At 54.2% G+C, this 16765-nt stretch overlaps 8 protein-coding genes across 8 annotated transcripts; 6 read left to right on the top strand and 2 right to left on the bottom strand.

Annotated features, from left to right (window-relative positions):
• Positions 1-249: 249 nt before the first annotated feature.
• On the bottom strand, positions 250-2091 carry BO86DRAFT_364910 (uncharacterized protein; the record flags this gene model as incomplete). Its single annotated transcript, XM_025670031.1, has 1 exon — positions 250-2091. The coding sequence occupies one exon, from the start codon at positions 2089-2091 to the stop codon at positions 250-252; it is 1842 nt and encodes a 613-aa protein (XP_025526449.1).
• Positions 2092-4184: 2093 nt separating this feature from the next.
• Positions 4185-4352, top strand: BO86DRAFT_275465 (uncharacterized protein; the record flags this gene model as incomplete). The annotated part of the gene is made up of 1 exon (XM_025667261.1): positions 4185-4352. A coding segment is annotated over one exon (168 nt), but the record flags the coding sequence as incomplete, so codon positions are not given.
• Positions 4353-6877: 2525 nt separating this feature from the next.
• BO86DRAFT_433311 (uncharacterized protein) lies at positions 6878-7799 on the top strand (the record flags this gene model as incomplete). Its single annotated transcript, XM_025675831.1, has 1 exon — positions 6878-7799. The coding sequence occupies exon 1, from the start codon at positions 6903-6905 to the stop codon at positions 7797-7799; it is 897 nt and encodes a 298-aa protein (XP_025526447.1). The 5' UTR covers positions 6878-6902.
• A 329-nt stretch (positions 7800-8128) lies between these two features.
• BO86DRAFT_449081 (uncharacterized protein) lies at positions 8129-9967 on the bottom strand (the record flags this gene model as incomplete). Its single annotated transcript, XM_025676685.1, has 1 exon — positions 8129-9967. The coding sequence occupies one exon, from the start codon at positions 9965-9967 to the stop codon at positions 8129-8131; it is 1839 nt and encodes a 612-aa protein (XP_025526446.1).
• An 886-nt stretch (positions 9968-10853) lies between these two features.
• On the top strand, positions 10854-12283 carry BO86DRAFT_127485 (citrate synthase). Its single transcript, XM_025666077.1, has 3 exons — positions 10854-11666; positions 11719-11801; positions 11865-12283. The coding sequence occupies exons 1-3, from the start codon at positions 10951-10953 to the stop codon at positions 11939-11941; spliced, it is 876 nt and encodes a 291-aa protein (XP_025526445.1). The 5' UTR covers positions 10854-10950; the 3' UTR covers positions 11942-12283.
• Positions 12284-12684: 401 nt separating this feature from the next.
• Positions 12685-14656, top strand: BO86DRAFT_400852 (uncharacterized protein; the record flags this gene model as incomplete). The annotated part of the gene is made up of 3 exons (XM_025673733.1): positions 12685-13898; positions 13956-14544; positions 14603-14656. 3 exons carry the CDS (start codon positions 12685-12687, stop codon positions 14654-14656), a joined length of 1857 nt encoding a protein of 618 aa, XP_025526444.1.
• Positions 14657-14798: 142 nt separating this feature from the next.
• On the top strand, positions 14799-15558 carry BO86DRAFT_127475 (RmlC-like cupin). The gene has a single exon (XM_025666076.1). The coding sequence runs from the start codon at positions 14997-14999 to the stop codon at positions 15414-15416; it is 420 nt and encodes a 139-aa protein (XP_025526443.1). The 5' UTR covers positions 14799-14996; the 3' UTR covers positions 15417-15558.
• A 127-nt stretch (positions 15559-15685) lies between these two features.
• Positions 15686-16617, top strand: BO86DRAFT_410866 (RTA1 domain-containing protein; the record flags this gene model as incomplete). Its single annotated transcript, XM_025674538.1, has 2 exons — positions 15686-15907; positions 15968-16617. Exons 1-2 carry the CDS (start codon positions 15754-15756, stop codon positions 16615-16617), a joined length of 804 nt encoding a protein of 267 aa, XP_025526442.1. The 5' UTR covers positions 15686-15753.
• Positions 16618-16765: the final 148 nt, after the last annotated feature.

The following is a 16765-nucleotide window of genomic DNA, read 5'->3' as shown; positions in this document are numbered from 1 at the left end:
AGCTTGCCAACATAGTTTATTGGATTTGAAAGGATTGACAATTTGGATTTTGGAAAAAGAGGGAGAGGTAAAACGCGGCTATGCTGGGTGGGGCGGCCTGAGGCCCATCTCTAGCCGATCGTGCTGAGGTGGGACTTTGTGTAACCAAAAAAAAAAAAAAAAAAAAAAAAAGAATTGGAGTTAATGTGTTGGAAATATTGGATATAATGAATTCAAGAGGCGGTGCACCGGTTTTAGAGAATGTACCATTCAGAGATTAGCGATCGGCTTGAGCTGAGAAAGGTAAGCATCCTCACGATGAGTATCCCCGTGGATGCTGCTGGCATCGAATCCGGGAAATGCTTCTTCTCCGAGATCATCAATTACCTCGCGTACCTGAATCGCCAGAGCATTGCGGGTCGCTCGAAGTTGGCTCAGGGATCCTGATGACCGTGGGTCTAAAGCGACCAACAACGGTGGCAAAGATTTCAAAATATCCATCCCCGTGTCTCCAATCTCGAGAGCTGCAAATGAGACCCCGACTAGGAGAACAAAGAACCCGATCGCAAACTGCCACAGAGGAACAGTATCGGGGATGCAGGTCCGTACCTGCACATACCAGGGTAGGAAATCAGAATAATAGCCACCAGAGCGCTCGTAGCGTAACCAGAAGGAGACCAAGCATGTGTACCAAGTGTACAGCGCCGGGACGAACCCAAGCGCCACCAGGATCTTCCAGCTTGCAACGACGTCTTGGGCCCGGACCTTCACCACTGATGCTGCCAATGCCTGCCGTTTCTTTTTAGCTGAGATCACCTTGGTTGTCACGAATACCGGCCAGAACAAAAGTACCCCAGGAAGGGTGCCGACGCTCAACACGAGCAAGCCCGCGAGCCGGTACAGTAACGTAGCGAAGGCCACCAGCCACGGGCGATCGGTGATATTGCCCCATTCCACCTGGTGGTCCTTGATGCCCAACGCTCGAAGCTTGACATTATAATCCAAGACAGCCTTCTTGAGTCGCAACACTCGCGGGTCATCCCGGTATCTCGTGTACCCCTTGAGTAGCCGCCGGTTCCATTGCACCACCAACGGCAAGGGAAGCTTCTTGCCGATCGGCTTATACAGGCGTCTAGTGGCCTGGATCAATTGAAGGGTCTCATGGTCCGGACTGGGCTGCGTAACCGCTGCGAGACCATCGTTGATCGTCTCCAGCAGGGAGCCGATGGCATTGCGCTTCTGTGCTCCCCCGGCTTCGTAGGCCTTGACCTGATCGGGATGAACATCGATGGGGTGGCCAAACTCAATGACCGCCCGCGATCGAAATTTATGGGCATGGAAGTAGTTCATGCCGCAAGGGATGATGGATAGGCCACAGTCTGGATCCCGAGATAGGGCTCCGAGGGCCATGATGGCTACACCCGCCTTCAAGGGCAGCAGGTCCGAGCGGTCATGGCTGCCGCCCTCCGGGAAGATGCCGATGCACGCCCCCTGCGATAACTCTTGCCAGACAGAGGCAAACATCCGTTTCTGATCAATGTGCGGGGCTACTTTGAATTGCGTTCCGTTGCCCGTCGCTGGTGTCAGCAGAGCCACGGCGTGTGGAGTCTGGAATGGGGCTCGAAGCCGGAGCTCAGTCGGCCCTACGATCTCCTCAATATACTGGCTTTCTGGCACGGCTTTGCCAATCTTGGGCAGGATGATGCTGCCTCCGACCATGAAGTCTGGCCCAGTGAAGTCAGTGTCAACTCCAGTGATGCGAGTCGGATCCCTCTCGGGCGAGGGAAGGTAGATGGTCCCCTGGCCCGGTCGGACATGGTCCATGGCGCGGGTGACGGGAAGATTCCCCAAGGCGCCCGCGATGGTGCCAATGTAGGGCTCGTGCAGTGATTTCTCCGCGATGAGGAAGGAGATCCGGCGGTCAACATGCTTCTTCATCAGCTGCATCAAGACCAGCGAGTCGACGAATTGATTGGCGTGTGGCGCAGCCACCAGGATGACGGGTCCCTTGTTGGGGACGCGGAAGGAGTTGCGAGGCGAGACCTCCCGAAAAAAGACATCCAGCGTAATACTAAGAACGTGAAGTCCCAGGTCATACACCCAGGGGATCATTGGCTTGGCTCGTGCGGAGCTTGCCACTGGTTGTTGTGGGAGTCGATTCTCGTCATTCGTGATTGAATCGCGTAAGTCAGCATGATGGGAATCGGCGTGCGGCGGCTGACGGGGATCGTGATGGGTGGCCATGGCAGTGAGAATTGGCCTGCTTATTTCGTCAACAGGTAGGAGTCTCGTTCAGAAAGAAAATTCTGAGTGCGATCCGGCATAGCAAACATTGCCGAATTATCAGTGTTTGAGCGAATTGCAAGTGAGAGAGTTCGACAGGATTGCGCATCAGAATCCCAATGAGCCGCGATGGAGACACTAAGACACTAAGGCTGCTAACCACGCCCCAGCTGAATGCCTCCACTGCATCCTGCCAGTCTTGGAGCGGGTCCGGCGGGTTCGATCATTGGAGAAGGCGTATTTCCACGAAGGTTGGCAGTCGTTGGGAGATGTAACATCTTGGGCTGTCTAATGATTCCCCAGGATCGATGTAGGTGAGAAGGACAGGAAACTCCGAATGGTCGGTAGTTGACTTGGTCCTTTCGGCTTAATAATGACCACTCAGGGAGTCAGGATGCGAACTAAGGCATTTAGAAATGTGGTGTGCCCTGCCAGTAGGTGTGCAAGTAAGAAATTGGTCGATTTTAGCGTGTGACAGCCTCCGACTGGTGGGCCCTGATTGGGTGGCCGTGCATCCTGTCCGGCAGGGTCCTTTCAAGTTCAGTTTCAACCTTTTGCAGCTGGGAAGGCGATAGCTTGTGGGTGTTATAGAAGTGGAGCGCCTAAGTGGCCACCTTCGTCTTCTCCCCCCCCACTTCACTGTGAAGATATGTTCAACTTCAGACTTAAGCTTCCGTTTTGGTACCAGACCAAGGGGGAATCTTAGTATAGACTAATATAGCCCAAGAAAATACGAGGAAGACTGCATGGTGGTTTCCAAAAGGACGATCCTTCTATTTTTGGCTAGGAGGCATTCTGGCAGTCAGTCCGACTCAGTCGGATCCTCAACCCTATGTGGCAGGAAATGGGGTGTGACTGCATAACGTGGTAAGCCCCCATTGTTCTCGGATATTTCCAGCAGAAGACCATGCTTCCTACACAAGACTGGAGGCATGTTAATGTATAACTACCAGCAAACAGATGTTTTGAGTTAAGGAAGTGAAAAGTAAGTGGAAAGTAAGGTAGTTAACTATCAGTGTCTGGAAGAGCACTTAGAGGGAACGGGCCGGGAGATTAATCGGGCGGGTGTGATTGGTGATCAGGTAGGTTTTATCTCCGCCAGCCAGTCCGGCATCCTTCCGCGGTCTAGAAGCCCTGAACCACTGGCGAGCTGATATTACTTTCCCTCCATTCTACACCTTTCTCTCTCACAACCTTACCTGTATGAGTGTAAACATGCCCCATGAGGCTTGGAGGGGAGGGGTGAGATTGCACCTTGTAGGTATCGGTGGACTCAGCCTAAAGAGCGGGGTTTGCTTCGTCGCTTGGTTGGCAATGATGACCCCCTCAGTGGATTCTGCATTGGTTTGTGCATTCTGCCCGCAGCAACTCCAATGCCCTAACACCTCCCACGTGTAGGTGGAGCGAAGCATGCAGCTGGAATATAAATTGAGTGGTTAGCATGCCATTCCCACCCATGTACTCATACAGATCTGCAAACACACACACACACACTTGCAAGACACAATGGAACCGTTATCAAGCCCATTCCACACCTACGGTCAACCGACTGATTTCCCTGACCTCATGGATACCCTGCATTATGACGACATGGTTCCCGAGTTTGCTTGGGATGAGAGCTCATCCGTGGAAGGGCTGGAGAGCATCTCGAGTGAGGAGAGTCTGGTGTTCAACCTTGACCGAGCCGCCGACCTGCCGGTCATGACTTTGAAGTGAGTCAACCAGCACCACCCCGTCCCTCACCGCGCATTTTCTAACCTTCTCGCAACAGCTCAGAACAATCACAGGACCATGGCCAACTATACGGCGACATTGATCCCCTCCTCATGGCGGACTTCTACCAACAGGACGCAAACCAACTAGCCGAGATGCTTAATACTACCACACCGAAACCAAAGCCACAACAACCTTCCAAGAATTTCCAGTGCTGGGATCATGGCTGTAATGGCCGACACTTCTCCTCCAAAAGCAACCTCATCCGACACCAGAAGGAGAAATCCAAGACCACCAGCAATTTCACATGCCCCTTGTGCGCAGCAGTCTTCACCCGGAGCTCCGCGCGGGATACGCACCTGGCTCGTCAAAGCTGCAACCGCATCCGCCGATACTCCAACGGTCGACCACGACCCAGCCGACTTGCGGTTTTGAGCAACCCGGAGTTGGTACGGATTATAACCTAGCGGGGGGGCATGGAAAGAGAAGAGTGGGAGGAAAAGTGAAGGTTATGGGTGGCTTGACCCGAGTCCGGACCATGGGATGTTGGACCGGCACTATGATATACCCCAAGACAATATAAGATAGAGATAGAGACCAATTCTTTTACGAATTCATACAAATCACTTTTGCTTTCAGTACAGTCCGAAGGAGCTGCTGAAACATGTTCAATCATTCTGTATCCCATCACCTACAATAGTATCCCTACGCCGGCGATGAACTAATTCCCTCGCAATAACTTATCAGATTCGCCCACGCGAAACCAGATTTGTCTCAGCATTCGGGGATAGTCGGCCTCCCTTTCGTCTTTAGCCTAGACCTATATTTTCGCTCAGGGCAAAATCAGCCTCGTAAATAAAGTTCATGACAAATGGCCATGTGGACTGGTACACTAGACAGGGCCAGGCCGTGCAGCAGTCCCACCGCACTATTGTTGTAGCCATGTGGAGCTCTCCATCTGAAGACGGTTGGCTCCCCCAGGTAGTCTAGTTTCCACTGAATACAGCTGAGCGAGAATATAACGTGCCAAGCATGTTGCTTCACCTTTTGCTGAATGTCGAGTCATAAGGTAGTGTGTGTATATGTCGGTTTGACCCGCCTTCAGCGCTGTGCAGTGTCCACTTGTCGATTACCCGGCCGAGACAACCCACACCGTCTATTCCATCTGTATCATGTTGGATTTTCGGTCCCACAAGGGATTCTGGGGGCCAAAGTCAATCACGATTCATGAATCGTGCTTCAGGAACATCATTGGGCAGTGGCCCCGCATGCCCCATAACGCCGCGTGAAGCTTGGCCGACATCGCCACCCGGATCTAGGCCGCTCGGGTTTTCTATGGACGAGCCCGATAAACTCATTTTTAGCCCAATGCGCCCGCCGATTTTACCTATGCTGCGAGACTAGCGATCATAGTCGAAGGCATAATTTATGGTATGGTCGGCGGTGAGGAGAGAGCGTGAGGTACGGTCTCCGAATAGTCATGTTCACTCCCTCAAGATAGGTTTGAGATTGTACGTAAGAAGGACTGATACTTTTTCAGATATTGACCGTCTCGCAGGTATACACAAGTACGGCACTCTGTCAGGCGCACAGAGTATCAGGCTTTTTGTTACCATGCAGGTATGTTTTTATGTTCACCGCTTCGATATCCTAGAGTGTTTGCTGTAATGATGTACACACTAAAGACGTACGGCTAATATATTCGTGACTATATGGCTTGAGAGGTCTAATCTCAGTGATGACAACTAAGCTTGTTCACGTCACAAGGATATTGCCTGACATGAAGATCGCCAGTGGAGAACAACGCTTCATGTGTCGATCGACAGCACATAGGGCTGAACTGCATGGTGCGCTCGTGGCATAAATCTCATGCAGTGTACTGCACCTCGAGTGGACCGACGTTGAGAATCAGACCCTGTCGATCAGCCGGAGATTTAGGCAGAGATGAAATCAAGATTGACTCGAGACGTGACAAACATGGACCGAGCATGAGCTACAGCCTGTCAGTAGCTAGTGAAAGAGTATGCTGAGCACGTACCAAGGAAACCAAGTATATCAATCCGACCAAGATCTGTGCTTTGTGGCTGCCTGGACCCTGACTCATCTTTGCCAAAGCATGGGTTCAAGGGGGGGAGGGGGGGGGTCGAGGAGAATAGTATGAAGCCCCAGAGCAAGCCTTGAAAAGGCCGGAGTATAGTCGTGGCATAGGGCATGACAATGTTCGGGCATTTCTTGTTACTTGAGGTATCTCTTCTTACTACCGCTCTGGTGCATGTACATAAGAATGCAGGACTCGACATGCTAACTACGAGTTTCGATGTTTCAGTCGTGGCAGTCAAGTCATGTGAGCAAATCCCAACCCTAGAGACCAACCGGCACTGTCATGTTTTGCAGATGTGCTACACATCTTCAGTCAATCGAGCAGATTACATTATGCAGCACCTTGCACTCTCGTTCTTACTCAACGAAGTAATCAATAGCCTTATGCTTGTACTTCAATGCAGGTATCATGCTGACTATCGCCAGACTTAGTGTGGCCGGAGCACGTACACCTAGAACTACGGGCTTAAGACTTATCTCGCCTTGTTCGTGCCAATGAATAAGGGATTTTGATTTTCCTCACAATACTTGCGCTGACACATGGAAGAAGTCACCAGCGGCATACTCCGTCCTGCATGTCAGACGATGAGGCCAAGTAAGGCCAGCCCCGGACTGATCCGGCCATCCCGCAATCCCGCAATCCATCCATCCATTGATCCATCCATCCCCGAATCCACGATTCCTCTCCTTCCTGCATCTCCAAGAATATGGCCGTCGTAGATAGCACTATATCCACCATCCTCTGCAGTGTAGCTCGTAGCTGTCTCACATCGACTATCCAACTTCATCGTAACCCAATTCACCCAAACGAACTTTGTTCAATCATTATGCCAGGTACTCTCGTCACACGCAACACCACCGGCAAGGTGGGCATGTGGAATGGCACTCGCGACGGGGAAAACGCCTACATCGACCACGCCAACGGCTCCACCAACATCAAACCCCCGAAAGAAATCGATATCACCGTGACGGACCTCCGCTCAGTGTCGCCGCAACCCACCCACGCCAGCAAAGGCTACCAGGTCGTTCGCCACACCACCTCCATCACCCCAGAGCAGTTCCTCGCCGCCGCCGACACCGAGGAAGGCAAAGCCACGATTGAAGCGCAGTACTACCCAGAAGTCCAGAAACTCGTCACCGAGGTCACCGGCGCCGCAATAGTGATCCCGTTCGGGTTCCGCGTGCGCCAGCAGAACCTGAACGCAAAGAATGTTTTCGCCGCCAAGTCCAAGGGGAGCTCACTGGCCGTGGCGCACGTCGACCGCGACCTAGACAACGGGTTCTTGCGGCTGCAGAACGTCGTCGGTGCTGAGGAGGCCGAGCGTCTCGTGCGCACCCACCGGCGCTGGGCCTCCGTCAATGTGTGGCGGTCGATCGACCAGGCCGTCAAGCAGTGGCCGCTGCTACTGATTAACCACGAGAAGATTGAGGACTGGCATTATGACACACACATGGAACGCTTGTACACTATCAATGACCCCTCCGAGGCTGAGACCGGGGGCAAGGACCACGACACGGTGCTGAAGTTTGATCCGCGCTACGAGTACTACTTCGCCAGCGACCTGGACGTCGATGAGGCGTTGGTGTTCAGCTCGTTCGATACCGATGTGACCAAGGTCGTGCCACATGGAGCGTTCTGGGATAATGACACTCCGGAAGATGCGCCGACGAGGCGGTCCATCGAGGCGAGGTCGTTTGTCTTCTGGGATCCGATTGAGGCGTGACCGTGTCTATGTACTTAGCTACTCTTGATTCCCCGTTCCAAATATGATCGACTAGTTTTACTAGGTTGAAAACATCTTGTCACTTGAGAAGTTTTGTTACCCGCGTTAAGTGTAGAGGCGATCGGGTAGCTGAAAGTGCATTCGAGTAAAGCATCAGTCCAGGTTGCATCATTGCAAAATGATAATTTAAAGACCCCTAGCTCAAGTTTCAGTGAGGGTGTCCAACAGAAGCACCACACCAAAATGAGTTTAAGAAGTCGTTATGAGAAAAGGAAAGGCTACATAGTATGGAAGATCATTCTCTGCATTGACATAAATGTACTGTACGCTTACTCCACCCAAGGAACCTCCAAATATAACAACGGAATATGCTGCTGCGACCCATGGGTGTCCGTCTCCCCGAAAGTTCCACACACGATGGGTCGCTTGATCGTCGCCTTGAAAGCACAGGCGGAGGGCCAGTACATGCACACCAGGACCTCTTCCGCCGGGATATGGTACAGACGAGCGATGGTGTCGGCATTGAGCACCTCTGTCGCGCGGACCTTCTCGAGCGCGTTGAGATCGCGAAACAGGACGTCAAAGGTTAGCTCGAACGGACCAGCGTTCTTACTCCGCACCACCGAGGCAATGTCGCCGAGGTAGCGATGGCCTGGGGAAGGGGGCGGTTGGAGGAAAACATCCCTGGAGCCCAGCTCGCAAGGGGGCATCGGGCGATCTTTGAGTTTCTTTCCATTCTTCCGCTGCAAATTGTCCCTCGGGTGCACTGCCAATTGTCCCTGGTCCTCCGACAATCCTGGCGTCCATTGTGCGGCGATCGGAAAGTGGGAAATCGGATCGTCCACCTGCATGAGATGGTAGACGCAGAACTCACAAGCCGGTCCCAGGGTCAAATTGCTCGGGTTGATGGGCATGGCGAGATTGCCGCCCGTGGCCGCTTGGTAAGGGTAGGGTCCGTGGACCAGATAGGTTCGAGCCAATTTACAGGCTTCGGTCGTCTGCGACTGGGTCTGGGCATGGAGATGGGCGATGATGGCCACCTCCTTGGGGATGGTGGATCGATCTCGTTCGAGAGCTCCCATGACCCCGTCCTTGCCGTAGACATGCATCCGGCAGTCAAAGTCAAACTCCAGCTTCTCGTGCATCGCCTTGACAACCTCCGTGGTGAAGTAGTCAATCTGATGAATCAATATTGGGTCGCGAACGGCCCCAATGACAATGCCATGATACCCACTGACTCGCGCCCCTTCCAGCTTGACCATGTACGGGTCCGATTTCTGGAATTGCGCCCCCGACACTCGCACGGTTCGGCCATCAGCCAGTTCTTCGTAGGACGCATCGGCCAAGAGCAAAGCACCCCCCGGTCCGTGGAGGATATCGGGACGAGCGTTCTCGTACAGCGCGTGCGCAGCGACCGAGTTCTTCGTGCAGCGCGCACTGGGCTTGAGCGGGGTGATCTCGAAGCACGAGGGCTCCTTGCGAATGACCGCCAGGGCCTCGGGGGACTTGGGCGTGGCACACGAGGCCCCACATTCCATGATTTTGCCCATGTGGTAGATGACCCCAAGATCCGTGAAGCCGTGGTACAGACAAACCGCGACGTAAGGGGCTGGATCGTACGAGCGTCCTCCGATGATGATGTCGAAATCTGGATGCTCCTGCATCGCCTTCACATAGGGCTCGGGCCCCATCTGCGCGACAAGCAACCGGGCCTGGTCCAGGTGTTCCTCCTGCAAGGGAGGCGCAGCGCCACACGGGACAATTCGATCGGCCTGTACCTTTTGCGAGACCGTTTCTTTCGAGATTCCGGACTTGATGGTGACCACCTTTAGCGGGCGATAGTGCTTCTCGGCGATGATCTGGGTGATGATGTCGACAAACATGTCCACCGCGTCGTCCTCCCCGTTGCCCCCCGCCGAGCTGATGATGACGGGCACGCGGTGGAAATGACAAGCCGCGATCAGAATGGCTAAATCGCGAGCATATCGCTCGGTCGGAAATGTCGTAGACCCCAAAGCCAGTCGTGATGGTCCGCCATCCGTGGATCCGCTGTCCAACACAATCGCATCTACCCCGGCGTCGACGGCTTGCCAAAACAGTGGCTCACTGAAGCCGTATCCCAGCATCCCCACTGGGGTGAGAATGCGCAACTCTTGCTTGTCCTGCATGGTGACTGAGTGGACGTTGGACCAGAATTGGACCAGAATTGCGACCGTCAGTGCTCAGCAGCAGTGGCCTTCACGGAGGGTCGGAAGGTCGTTATGCAGATAAACCACCAACAGATATGGCTCCCACAACAATGGCTTGCAGTGCCAATCACAGGCGCATAATTGAAAGGCTGAGGGATCAAAGGATTGCTGGACTGTGGGTGGTGCTCTAGCCGAATAGATTGTGTGGAGGGATTGCGGGATTGTTGGATTGCCGGACTGCGCCTCATCGATCAGTAAGATCAGGCAAACCCATCATGAGAGATTATATACCCAAACAACACCATTGTAGTGTAGATGTTCAACATCACATTAGCCCCTCACATATCATAATGACTACCCAGCTCCAACAAGTAGTGGAAGGTTCGCTTCCTTTGGAACCTGCTCATCTGCAAGTTCTCGACTCTCGATCGGGCGCGAGCATCAAAGTCCCCATTCACCCCGGCAATTACATCCACGCCTCCGATCTGAGCAAGATCCAATCCCCCGAGCCTACGAAGAACAGCAGCGATGTGGATCTCCATGCGCCGCGGTCTTTGCGGATTCTGGACAATGGCTTCGCCAACATTGCGTGCATGAAGTCCAGCGTGACACTGGTGTAGGTGCCCATGCTTGCTCCGGGCCGTTAGGGCTTGTCCTGTGGCTGACTGACATTATGTTCCTAGAGATGGCACGCGTGGGATCATCCGCTACCGTGAAGTCCCCATCCAGCAACTGTTCCACGACTACGTATACGAAGATGTCATGCATCTTCTCATCTGGGGCTCTCTGCCCTCGGCCAAGCAAAAGATCGACTTCCGCGCGGCTGTCGCCAAGCAGGCTGTGCCTCCCCAATCGGTGGTGGATGTGATTGCCGCATTCCCGTAAGCTCCCTTTCGACAACCTCCCCTCGATCAATTTGACTGAAGTCCTACCTTCAAAGCCCCGAAGCCGAAACCTTCACGATGCTGATGGCCGGACTGAGCGCCTTCGCCGCCTCCGATGACCTCGTCCGCGCCTCCCATCGCCAGATCAAGCCCATGTTCCACAGCAACCTCCCCGTCGCCGACGAGATGATCGTCCGCACCATCGCCTACTACGCCACCACCGTCGCCCTGATTTACTGCCACAAGCAGGGCAAGAAGTTCACTCCGCCACAGCCCCACCGCTCCCTGATCGGCAATCTCCTTTGGATGATGGGGATCACCGACCCGCGGGTGGAAAAGTGCCTGGACAAGCTGTGGATCCTGTACGCCGACCACGAGATGACCAACTCAACGGCCGCCCTCCTGCACGCGGGCTCCTCCCTGGCCGACCCCATCTCCGGCATCATCGCCGGAATCGGCTCGGGGATGGGGCCCCTGCACGGCGGGGCGATCGACCTGGCTTACGAGATGCTGGAGATGATCGGCTCCGCGGAGAATGTGCCGGAATTTATTGAGGGAGTCAAGACCTCGAAGACGCGGCTGTTCGGCTACGGCCACCGCGTGTACAAGACGCGCGACCCGCGCCTGTCGCTGATCGAGGAGTTGATGAACGAGCACAAGGATGCGATCGATGCCAACCCGATCCTCCGGATTGCCATGGCTGTGGATCGTCAGGCAAACGAGGATCAGTATTTTGTCGAGCGGAACGTGAAGGCGAACGCCGATCTGAAGGGTTGTTTCCTGTACACTGCCATGTGAGCCACCCGACTTGTCCAGTCCAACTATGTCATGCTAATAGCACTACAGGGGCTTCGAGACGAACATGTTTGCTGCCATCGTTGGTCTTTCTCGTGTGCCAGGTGGACTGGCCCATTGGCGCGAGACTCAGGGTATGTTTTTCTGTTTCATTCTCCAACCCCGTTCTGGGCAATATTGAGCTAATGGCCTTCTAGTTGCTCCGATCAGGCTCTGGCGACCGCAGCAAGTGTATGTCCCTTTCACTGAGGCCGAACCCAAGGCGAAACTGTGATTTTCGTGATCACTACGATATCGTTCCGCACTTATGCTTATTCTATACCCTTTTTGACATTTGCAATGTATCTCAAAATTCACAAGCAACACGTCTGTCTGGAAGACGATATTCCATGTCCCTGGTAGATTCAAGTGATCCCCTGTAGAAATCGCTGCTATAAGTCGTAGCAAATCTTGAAAGTCTTCAGTACTTGCTTCCACCGCGCATTCGTTGCTCAGAGCGCCTTTTTTCCAACGTGTGAAAATCATATCGCAGACGAGGATCGTAGGAGAGTATAAAGGCTCAGAATGTTGGAAAGCCTCGAGTCTCAAATCACACAGATTTGATAATTTGCTAGATTAGAATGTTCGATCAGCTCCACAGAAACTAAATTCATCCCTGGCTTCACCGGGCTTTTGGTATTCCATATCGGTTAGTGCTGGGATGGGGTGTAAGTGTGACGAAGAACCCCAGCCCTTGTGGAGTGACTCGTTGCATCAGAGCCTTCCAATGATGTACAACATGTATCGTGCAGAACAGCTATTTTCCAATCTCCGAATATGGCTCGTGATGGCTGTGTCTCGCAGCATTAGGGCTAGGAGGCTGTGGGCGGAAGCAAGACAGGATTGGCGGATGATGGATTGCGGGATTGCGGGATTGCGGGGGATCACTTGGAAGCCTAGCCAGGCCAAAGGAAATAAATGATGGAGTGTCTGGGTAGACTTGGATGCTTTTTAGCAGCATCATCACAGATCACCACTATGGAGCAATCGACATTGTCCGCTCAACGAGGTTCCCTCGGGCGCACCGTGGCCTTGGTTGCCAACGAACGGCTGGCTCGCGTCCTCTACCATCCGGATGAAGGCCTCTACCATGTTACCCCATTCACAGAGAATGAATACCCCAAGGAAAGATTCATCTTCTCGGGCACGACCCCCTTCCGTGTTCAAGCCATTGATTCCAACGGGAGTTTTGTACCTGGCTTGGTGACCGAGTCCGACCTTGCATTCGGCCGATGGTGCTACCAGCAAAAAGCGGACGAGTCAGCACCGTGGACCGACATCAACGACAACGTCGCATCAGACTTCCTCGTCAACATCCTCTGTCGCTGGACGGGGTGGGATATTCGTCTTACTAGCATCTTTGAGGCGCAACTTCGCTGTTCCACCCAGTATCTGGCTGACGCCTACGCAGAGAACCGGCCATGCCCTACTCGGGACTCGAGCTTCATCACCTGGGAACAGTCCATCGTGGAAGCGAACATCAACCCTCTTCACAAATGCCGCATGCCGGTTGATCCCAAGACACAGCCCACGAGTGGCTTCAACTTCAAACAAGCCGAGATCGCGTTTATGGCGGTGCAACGCGATCTCATCGACTCCTACGGTCCCCTGGAGCAGGAGCTGGCGCCCTTGCTGAAGGCCGCCGGCGTTGACCCCCGAACCGCGGCTCTCCCTAACGAGGTCGTGCTGCCAGTACACGAATTCCAAGTCCGGTTCCTGCTTTCGCGACCCGAGGCCGATGGCAAGCTCCGACTGCTGCCTCAGAGAATCAAGGCCCTGGCGCAGGCGTCGACGCGGAGCATGACAATCCCCTCCCTCCCGGGCCTAGGCATCAAGCTCTCGCTCTCCATGTTCATTGGGGATAACATCCGCACTATCAACCACCGCTCTGCCTATAATGCCGTGCGCTACTGGACTGCGGGTATGCTCGACCCTGCCCGAGTCTGCGGTTTGCAAGGCATCCCGCTCGAGATTCTCCCCGAGGTAACATGCGCGAATGCACTGGGCGATCACCTAGCGTGTATGGTCCGATGGGATCCTTACCACAGCTCGCGGCCCCCCGTCGACGCAGACGTGGGCTACGCAGTCACAGGGGCATTGATTGAGCCCGCAGAGATCGGAAAGAAGGGCTGTGTGGCCGAGTCGGCTTTTGAGCTGACAAGCTTGGCCGATCGTCTCAACTTCCTGCGCGAGTGAGTGCCCTTCCCCTCCCGGAAATCCATACAAGCAGATCCTGACCAGATGCACAGCTACACCCGCGTGTACTTCCGCTGCTTCCTCACCCCTCTCTTCCGCAACGGCCTCCTGCTGGATGCGCACGGCCAGAACTCCCTCGTGCGGTTCTCGCGCAGCACCGGCCAGATCCTGGGATTTAGTTCTCGGGACATGAGCGGCACACGCTTCAATGGTGCACACTTCACGAGCACGACGGGGATCGAGATCGACCCGCGCATGAGCAACCACGACATGCCCGTGCCCGACCTTCTCGAGCGCGCCTACTTCATCTTTTTCGTTGTGCACCTGTGCCCGTTGCTGATCGCCCTGGACCTGGATTCGCTGTCTGCCGCCAGCTTTACGTCGGCCGAGCTGCTGACGGGCATCGCCAGCCCCAAGGAGTCGGCGGATCTGGCCAAGGGCAACGGCTGCGCGGTCATCGTGCGCGAGCTGCACGAAATCATCCGTGAGCATGAGACGCTGGCCGGTGAAGAGCCCTCTACCGTCAGCGCCCGCGAACTCGCGGCCGCCGCCCGAGAGATTTGGCTAGAGAAGTCGACATGGCAGTTGCAGTGTTTCGTGTCGCAGCGGATGCGGGCGGATTGGGCGTGTCGCGATAAGAATGTGAGTTGCCCTTGCCCTTCCGAGATCCCGATGGGACCGACATCTGACGGTCGCATAGGATAAACGCTCGTTTGCTTCGGTTCCCAACGTCCTGGTTGCGATGTCCGGTTGATGGGGTTGGTAAGAGCCTGGGGGTGGGGTTATTCGTGATCAATGTTCAGATTTGGCTGGATGTGGGATATTTGAGTCTGATCCCTTTCTGGTGTTGCAGATGCCCAAAACAGTGAGAAAGTCCCTGGTATTTAGTTGAATTGAACGGGTGAAATGCAAGTGCAAAGCTATCTCTGCAGCTGATGACCCCTCATCCCCTCATCTCCGCATAATTATACCCAAAAAGGCACTCTTCTTACCGCGAGATTGCATCATCGCATAGATCGACTGCCCTCATATAAGGCCGATCGCATTCCAGTAGGGGTGATGGCATATGGAACAGAGATAAGAATCCCATCAGTATGCCACCCTCCAAGACCAAACCAGTCATTCTCTCCCTTGAAGCGATTGCCTCCCAAGCCCCAGAATCCTTCCCTGACCCCTCGCACGGCCATCTCACCTGGCGCACTCTCTTCACCCACCCAACCACCCCAACGAGCGATCTCTGTGCTGGAATTGCCGTCTGTTCTCCGCAGACGGGCCACCTCTGCGCCCACCGTCACACGCAAGCAGAGCTTTACTACGTGCTCGAAGGTCGCGCCACGGTGACGATCGACGGGCAGCCCCACCGGGTCGCCAAGGGCACGGCCGTGTTTATCCCCGGGGATGCAGAGCACTCGGTCATGAACGACAGTGATGAGGATTTCAAGTGGCTTTATGTTTTCCCTGGGGGAAGTTTCGGGGATGTTGTCTACCGGTTTTCCGAAAAGGCCAAGTTGTGAAGGCTGACGAGGACTTCATGTACCGAGGGCTATTTATAGCTCGGCCCCGCCGTCGTTCTCGTTTTCGTTCTCGCTCTCGTTCTCGCTCTCGAGAGGGCATCCCAGACATGAATTATGTTGAATGGAAGGTTGATGAATGAAAGGAGTCAATTTGTTCCGGACCTTTGAGTGGAAGTATAGGGGGTAGAATGCGTAGGCAGCAAGAACTACATTTTCTAGATTATAAGAACTCATGAGCTTTGTAGCTGGCTGATCGTTGCTCCACGCTCATCTTCGCCCTCCAACGCCATAGTCACTCATTTAGTTTTTCTTTTGTTCGACGTTATCATCTCCAAGCATGGTTGCGAGTACGAACATCTACGGCTTCGACCCCAGCGTGGGAGCAGCAGTCGTGGCAGCCCTGCTCTTCGGAAGCAGCAGCCTCCTACACTGCTACCAGACCTGGAAATATCGCGCTCGTTTCTTCCTCGTTTTCATCGTTGGCGCCATCAGTACGTCGCCATCCCCGCTGAGACACGCCCTGCATGCAACTGATACTAATACACTCGCAGTGATGACCATCGGGTACATCACCCGGATCATCTCCGCTCAATCCCCAGACAAACTCACCCCCTACATCATCCAATATATCTGCATTCTCCTCCCGCCATCGCTCTACGCCGCCTCGATCTACATGCTCTATGGCCGCATTGTCCTCCTCGTCCACCAACCTGCCTTATCGATCATCGCCCCCACCAAAGTCACCAAGATCTTCGTCCTCGGCGACACCCTCTCCTTCCTGACCCAGCTCGGCGGCGGGTCAATGATGTGCTCGACCTCCACAGCCCAAACCGGCCAAAAGGTCCTGATTGTCGGGCTGATTATCCAGCTCCTCTCCTTCGGACTGTTCTTCCTTACGGCTGTGATCTTCGAAATGCGGCTACGCAAGATGATGCTCTTCCGCAGACGAACGCACTGGCGCACGCTGCTTTACTTCTGCTTCGTGGCGGCAGCGCTGATCATCCTGCGGTGTGTGTACCGGGTGATCGAGGCGGCGCAGGGATCAGGCGGATTCTTGGCCACGCATGAGGCGTATATCTATTGCTTTGACGCGGTGCCCATGTTTGTGGTGCAGGCGGTGTTCCATCTGTGTCCGCCGGGGAAGGCGTTGCGGTCCTCAGAAGCGGAGGGTCACTACGGGGACATGGAAGAGTTGAAGTAGGTTTGTGCGACTAGAGATAAAATCACGAAGTACTCGAATTGAATTGTCGAATAGAAAATTAAACAATGCATTATACCCTCTTAAAAGCCATGCATATGCACACGTCGCTCATAATGTGCTCGCTTCAATGCGATCCAAGGTCTAACTA

Source organism: Aspergillus japonicus (assembly GCF_003184785.1).
Source record: "Aspergillus japonicus CBS 114.51 unplaced genomic scaffold BO86scaffold_34, whole genome shotgun sequence".
In the NCBI taxonomy this organism is placed as follows: Eukaryota; Fungi; Ascomycota; class Eurotiomycetes; order Eurotiales; family Aspergillaceae; genus Aspergillus; species Aspergillus japonicus.
This window is presented reverse-complemented; position numbering and strand designations above follow the sequence as displayed.